We start from the raw sequence: 8156 nt of genomic DNA, 5'->3' as shown, positions 1-8156 counted from the left end.
ACACAAGGAGGCGGGAGACCTGGGAAGAAACTTTTTCTGACGGCCTCGCAAGTTTCTTCGAGCAGCCGACAAACTCTCGTCCAAAACGCCAATCATCCTCGCGCGGGGGGGCACTTCCAATGACAGGGCCACGCAGTGTGGAGCATAGCTCCGCCCACTTCCCCTTTTTTTTTTAAATCGCGTTCAGGTGATAGGTCGCAAGACGGTAACGAACGCCTGGCGATTAGGGATTTATGCCTTGAGGAGAGGGGGAGGGAAGCGAGGGGGGAGGTCCTTGACCACCCTTGTAAACACATGTACGTCCTTTAGGTACTTTAGTATCACCGTTTTCAGCGGAGGAGTCAAATCGTACTGTGTATCAAATCTTCACGATTCTCTGTGGACAAGACCATCCGTAGTTTTTTACGTTCAAATCTTATACTCTTCGTGTGTGTGTCTAGTTAGATCTAGTACCCGCGTTCGCCATATTGTGTAGTTGTTCTGGTCCAAGATTTGTGTTGTTTTGTGTGTGTGTGTGTGATTCGGGTGCGTTCGTGTGATGTGAATTTCGAAGGAAAATAGCAAGGCACAACGCTACTCTTGTATTGCAAGCAGTGACTCCATGTTAGATTCAACACTGAAGTGTGAGTTTTCTGACCGCAGCGAGGGGGGAATGAGCCTCAACAACAACATGGCGACGCTGCCGTCCATGGACATCAACCATCTCCTTAGCGCCGTGGAACAGGATTTACCAGCACAGCAGCAGCACGGAGACATGAAACACGGCGACAACAACCCGGAGAGGCATCTGAACGTGGTGCTGGAAGACCGGGAATTATGGGAGAAGTTTAAGGAGTTTACTAATGAGATGATCGTCACCAAAAATGGCAGGTCAGTGTCAATAATAAACAATTACATTAACATAAACCTGTATTGGTTCATGCAACTATAAAGTTATTATAATAATAATTACACCATACCTCAGGTCTTATCTTTTCATCAAAGTGCATTGCAGAGTCTATAGACCTGGTACAAAGTCAGATAAGAATGTCGAGATATTGCTCGATTCGCTCTGCCTGTTTCCAATTCACGCCAGTTACATGTGTTCTATTTTAAAAAACTGATGGCAGAGATTATATGTTGAATCAATATGTGCACTATGTCTAGCATGCCTCACCCCCCCCCGCTTGTTCACAAAAGATTTTTATATATAAATTCATGTCATACTCCCATATCGTTAATACTGAGTTACATCTGTAATACACTATTGGATAATTTGTCGAAATAAGTACTTCATAATGAATACGATAGATACAGTTTTAAATTTCAATGAAATAGTTTGAGGGTAACATAGTTATGATATTATCTCGTGTCAGATTGTGTAACACAGGACACGAGAGAACTTGAAATAGTTCTAACCTGTTTGGTTTTTTATGCAAGTTTCTGAGGTCTAGCAAGAGATTCATTACATTCTTATTTCAACGTGTTCAGGTCATCACACCTCGCCAACGACCGCTATGTATCGAATAAATACACTGTAAGGCATTGAATTGCAATAAACTTTTAGATTATGAGTTACCTAGTTGTGTAAAATATAAGATTAGCTTTATTGTATTAATTTGGTGAAACCTGTACGTTTAGAAGTACATTACATTGTCACATTAAAAAGGTTGTACTTGTAGTCCTTAGGTCTATGATGTTACAGTGTATTGTAATACTAAATTGAAAGTTTAATAATGCTTATTGTTATTACTTTAGTAGGTCCATGATATGTGTTCTGCTGGTTGGCGTACCGTAGATTTGAGTAGATCTATTAGGTCTACGGTTTTAATAAGAATTAAGTCAATTACAAAAAGTATTTAGTAAAAGCTTCCAGAATATTTTTTAAAAATATATAACAATTACGATATTACCATCCCATAATTCAATTATTTTAGGGACTATGATTCTTACGTAGAATTAGCTTTCTTACATATAATTCTTGCAATTGTCTGTAGTGAGATATGACGTCATAACTGGCTATGTGTTAAAATCTTTAATAATGAATTATAATAGAAAAAAAAAACAACTAACTTTGATGTAAAAATATGTATAGTGCTTAGGAAACTAGTTCAGTCTACAACATCTTCAGCTGCAGAGAATGCCATGCACTCAAACATCAACAAATCCAATTTCTCTTTGTAACAACAACAACAACAACAAAAAAGACCTCAGAAAATCAGAACAAAATCATGACCATAAGCAGATTTTAAAGATTGTTTTAAAAAAAAAAGGGGGGGGGGCTCGGTTAATTAAAGAACATGGCTGCCCATCAGTGTTGAATAATTGAAGAGAAGAGTGAGACAAGTCAGAGGGAGTGATCCCAAGTTCCCGACTTGTCACCTCAGCGCGAGAATATGTAATCAGTTATGACAAAAGAGAAAAAAGAACATTTTCTTGTCAATGTAATGGACCTTACATCCATGTCATTCGAGTATTTGGTGCTTACACGTAGGTCTTGAATTTTCATACATGGCACATACAACTGTTAGATCTATAGCATGTTAGAACATCCAGAGCTGTTGTTGTATAGCACTGTATTTGTGTTGGCTTAAGTGTTCCTGTGTATAGTGTTACGAAATAGTACTAACTGACAAAGCTGTCATAGTCTTATTTTTAAAAAATGAAAATCTACGGATGTAAACAAATACAAATACATAGTCTAAGCCCGAGGCCTAGAATTTATCATCAAAATTTCTCAAATATTTACTTGACATGACGTTTAGAATCTGATTTGTTTCTTTCTGTTTTAATGGAATTATTGTTTATTTTGGGATGGGCATAAGGATATTATAATTGGATATTTATGGGATGTATCGATTATTAGTAATTATTGGTTGGTGTGTATTTTCTTTGGGTTGATTTTATATATGAATTCACTATGTTGTCATAGTGTGTTTGGTTTAAAGTCCAATCACTAACAGATTTACTTAATTCTGTGCTCTACATATCCAGGTATGATTTTTTTTTCGCGTTCCATTACATATAACTAGACATCCATTCAACTCAAATTTGGTAAGCTTACATAATATTTAAAAAAAAAATTATTTGTTTTAAAAGTTTTGGACGTCTTGTCATAACTCCTGTAGGATAGAAGAGCCGGTCACCACCGTGACGACTGTCCACCAAGTTCGGGAAGGATAAAGGGGGTTGGTTCTGCTGGTCACGTCGTACCTAGAAACAAGTGAAACTTACGTCCGCCTGTCCCATCCCCAGCTCTATAGGAACTTAAATGATACGATGTTCTGACGTGGGTAACAAATTAGTGTCAACTACTACAAGTTTAATCCCAAGTATGGCGTTTGATGCCAACTGCAGCTATTTTGTTACATTAGAAACCGTCGCCCCTTAATCCTTGACTGAGGTCGTATAGCTGACGTTAGGGCCATAGATTTCTCGTGTGGTAACTTTCAGTTCCAGAAGTTATTACCATCTGGATTTGAAGTTGTTTTCATCTCTCGGAACGAAATAAATTGGAATTAAATACGTTTATTATACATTTCTTATCATTGTATTGTATCATTGTTCACTACCATAGCTAACGAGGGGACAAATTAAATGTAAAGTTATTCAATGTGTCCAACACCTAATTACTTTCAGAAGTCACATTTTCATTCGAGCCCAGGACATTTTTTTAAATGATATCAATGAGCCAAAGTTCTATCAGCTAAAACATGTCTGTACTTTAGGACGGCTATCACTATTTCGTTGCCAGTGTTTGCTATACTATTCTATATCACATTTAATATTACGTGAAGGACAGTCGACATGTTGTTTGATTGGTCATTGTATTTTGATTGTAGGCTACTAAGCAACATAAAGTGTCCAGGCTTAACACATTTGTAGTTAACGACAACAGCTGCTAATTGGGCCCCCGGGGGGGGGTGTTAACGAATTGACAGTGGTCGCAGACGTGTTACATGTTATTTTTTAAATACGATTAACGTCACTATTAATCTTATTAATCATCTTTTTTTTTTACAAGTCTTATGTTGTTTTTATCTATGAAATGTTACACGGCGTCATTACAAAATAATTCTACAGTCGTAAGATAGATGTCATTTTTCCTGAACATTTTATTTTCCCTAGTGAAACCTTGCAAAGTTAATGTTAGATGTACTAGTGGCCACCCCCCCCCCTTTTTTTTTTTTCCAAAGTAGACTCAGTAGAGCATACAAAAAGTGGTTTGCTAGTTAGTGTTCTTAGACTATACAGACGTATACTGTGCTAGACGTGAGTGTTTATTTTCTACTGTCTATCAGTATGTACAAAATCTAGACCTAAATGATGTTAAAATTATTTTTAGATTTGTATTTATATCGTAACGTAACCACTCATCGAATTGTAGCAATGCCATTGACATCATTAAAACACGGTTTAAAAAAATCGAGGAAAATGGAATTTCATTTCATAATCTAGAATCTGGATATATTTTCACATTTAGAAAAGATTCACTTGTTTTGGTACATGTAGTATTTTATTTTCTGAACTAAGGATAGGGTAGAGTCAGATTTAGGTAGAGTGCACTATTTGTTTTTTATTCAATGACTATCTTCAATGATATCGTATTCATAATTTATAGTCATAATTCAATTATAAACATAATTCAGTAAGAATATGTTTCTTAAGTCATAATTCAGTAAGAATATGTTTCTTAAGTCATAATTCAGTAAGAATATGTTTCTTAAGTCATAATTCAGTAAGAATATGTTTCTTAAGTCATAATTCAGTAAGAATATGTTGTCAAGGAATTCGTGTCTTACTCCAACAATTTTTGTCAATGTTATCTTCTAGTCGACTACCCAAATCTCTTTCAATGTTGGCCTCGCTGGATTTTCTTTATATAAATAACTTACAAAGCGGTTCTTAAAACGGTTCTCGTGTTTAATAAAAGAATTTCAGTGAGTAGGTTTCATTGACAAATACGTTGGTAATGTCGTTCTCGTGAAAGTTCCTCGTGTATGTTGGTATGCTATTTATGTAAGATAGTAGGCCTATAGTTCTGCGTTTTAATGAAGTCTTCAAAAATGATAGTATGATCTTTGTAAAGGATATTATGGCCCTAGTATGATTCATTTAACAACCTTTAATTCTGTTAATTTTGTCTATTTTAATATCAGAAAGTAGAACTAATTTTTTTTATAGATTTAACAACTTTGGTGGCTACATGTTTATTAATGACATTTATTGAGCGCTGCGACATGTCGCCAATTCTTTGTTTGATCTTGTAATTAAAAAGTTCAAGTCTATTGAAGTTTATCTCTTGGGGAGACTACAAAGTTAACAAACTAAACGTTTTATTCATTTTAAAATAATGTATTAGAAGAAAACAAATAAATATCCAAGCTTCCACCCAACCCCGCCCGGCCTTTCATTTGTGTAGGAAGATTGACGTAGTCTAATTAATTAATTACCGTTTCTTTGAAGTTACATTCTTTGTTCCCACATTTCAAGATAAGTAAATAAACTTATACACATATATTCTAATTATTATTGATTGTATATTAAACACCGATAGAGCTATTAGATAACAATCAATAACAGATGAATGGATAAATACCAACTGTTTCAATTATAGATGGTGTCTACCTTGGCCACTTTTTCAACTACTTTATGGTTTGTTTGTTTTTTTGAGTAGATTTAGGATCCTCGTGTAGTCATTTGGGCTGATGGGACTCTTAGGGTATCTCTTTGTACTATATTAAGAGTTTAAGACAGGTGATTATGAATTATAACATAAGCTATGTATTATTATTATTTTTTTTTTTTTTTTGCCACGCGATGGGTGGGTAGGCCTAATTGAGAAAGTAATATCTGAAGTTACACGAAGATTTTTTTTCTTGCTTTTTTTTTTTTTTTGTAATTCTGCGAGACGTCGCCTCTTTGTCTTCAGATGTATTTGTGTGTGTGCGTGGACAGGATGTGATAATGTTGCAACTAGTCTGATTAACTGTCACTCCTTTTCGTCCAAGCAAAATGCGATACTGACCCGTCCAGTGACTTATTTTTTAGTTCAATACAACGTTAGGTTAATAGTCGCATCCTCCCCGTTCCCATCCCACTCTAGGCAGTGTCTGGCACACTGATAGATAGACAAAAGGTCCGGCGTAATAATGAGCCCAATCTTTTGATGGGCCAGTCGCCGGCGATTGATAAGTGACCAAGCCCACCATTGTCCGATGTCTGGTCTCGAGTGAAACAACAAAGGACGCTCGTCCTTTGGGCCCATGATAGGTGCCCTTCTCCCCTTAGCCGAGGCGCCGGAGATCTGATTGACTTGTCATGAGGACCCGCGCTCCCGTCCCCTTCCCACCCTTTCATTTATATTTTGTTCAATGGGCGCCACACGGGATCGGTCATCGCGTTTTACGTCCTTAAATTAACATCTCCCCGCGACCAGCTCGAGACATCTAATTTTGTCTGCCCCCTTGGTGGACTGGGTGACGGCATTCTCGGGATCAGTGCTTAGGTTATAGACACATGACCGATAGCGACACGTTTTAGGTCAGTGACACCAAGACTTGAGTGACGTGATAGACTACGGATAAACAGAGGAAGATGTGTTTTGATTTCTACGGAATTCAATAGACGATGACACGTCTGGATAGTAATGGGAATGATGGGTTGACTTTCTATTGTTTGATTTGCCGATCACGTGACGATTAAGAACTGATGCAGTAGCTTATCGGAAGATTGAAAAAAAAAAGCAAATCCCATCACCGTTAAATGGTTTAATAAACTTATAAAATACATTTAAATTAAATTGTTACATAATCTACTACCATTAAGGAACATTTCATTAGGTTTAAGGCTGCAGTAAAGCTGTAGTATGAAAGCTCTGGCTGACACTTCTGTGGCTTATTCTAGCAACGTGTTTCAAGTAAAGCAAAAAGTAAAATTCAGACCACGGTTAACAAGGGTGTCATGTGGCCTGCACAACGACCAACCACCTTTCCCCAAACTAATGTCAAGCATCCATTAGAGCTTGGTGAACTCAGTGGCGCCCGGAGATCCCAAAATTAAAAATCCCAGTCTTCGCGGATTCGAACCCGGGACTTAGGGTTAATATTTTACGGTTTACACAAAAACAGAAATGCATGTATTGTCCTAATTTGGGACATATTCAGATTGCAATACACAAGAGACAAAAAAAAATCCTTATATGTTCTAACAGATGACAGATGTTTAAAAGATATATTGATTAGGAAATTGGATCTAAACATTGTATATAAAGCACTTCATATAGTTAGATCTATAGATCTAGTCTCCCGCCCAGATATTCGCTTAACTCGGATACATCTTAGAGACTGTTTACCTGAGCTCCGGGCTCTGAACTTTCACTGTCAGCGAACGTGACAAATACAAATAGTAGATATGGTGTAAATGGTTTTGTCTGGTCAAATAGAAGATAACTGTTCCACTCCTGTAGATATCTTGCATCTGAACTAATTAGATTCTGTAACATACTCTTGCCTAGGTTCATTACAAATATCTGCACAATGCTCATATGCAGTCTGGAATTATTTAAAAATTTAATTGAACATGTGTTACAAAAAGACCACTAGTAGTCAGAGTGTGGTACTGATGCAGACCTGCGCATCATTAGGAAAAGCTTCTCATAAGACACTAACTAGGGGACTGCACTGAATGTTGTTTCCCTTTAACGAATCCCAATCCTTGTAGTGCTGAAGAATAAGTGTGAGATGTTTTAAATTATTCAATTAATTCTACACCTAATTTAATTCTTGTTTTATGATGACATACTATAATCCGAAGATTTTGGTATTCTACCACACGGTGTATAATTATAAACTATTTTAGCTTATCTGTATTGTATTTGGTCGAAATTATTGACCTTAATCTTAGATGGTTGAATTAATGTTCAAGGTTAGCTAATTGTTTTTACAACTAGTATCAACTCTAAAGTGTTATAGTAACAAGAAAACAATTATTGTTGTTTTCTTTCTCGTAGCTGTAATAGACAATGTGAGCCCGTTAGTTGAATCATGGGCGTAGCCAGGATTTTTTTTCGGGGGGGGGGATTTTTTCTCTCCCCCCCCCCCAGCGAAAAAAATATATGTATGTATGTGTGTGTGTGTACATAATCTTTATTACATTTTGATCCTTCATTCTTTCGG

The 8156-nt window shown here is 36.5% G+C and overlaps 1 protein-coding gene across 1 annotated transcript in view; it reads left to right on the top strand.

The window, feature by feature from the left end:
- The first annotated feature begins 227 nt into the window (after positions 1-227).
- LOC106059939 (T-box transcription factor T homolog 1-like) overlaps positions 228-8156 on the top strand; it is a 56743-nt gene continuing 48814 nt past the window's right edge. The window contains exon 1 of the mRNA XM_056033918.1: positions 228-870. Within this exon, the coding sequence (XP_055889893.1) occupies positions 602-870 (269 nt within the window). The 5' untranslated portion in view covers positions 228-601. The remainder of the gene's footprint in view (positions 871-8156) is intronic.

Source organism: Biomphalaria glabrata, chromosome 6, assembly GCF_947242115.1.
Source record: "Biomphalaria glabrata chromosome 6, xgBioGlab47.1, whole genome shotgun sequence".
In the NCBI taxonomy this organism is placed as follows: domain Eukaryota; kingdom Metazoa; phylum Mollusca; class Gastropoda; family Planorbidae; genus Biomphalaria; species Biomphalaria glabrata.
Note: the sequence above shows the minus strand (reverse complement) of the source record. Positions and strands in the feature narration are given on the sequence as shown.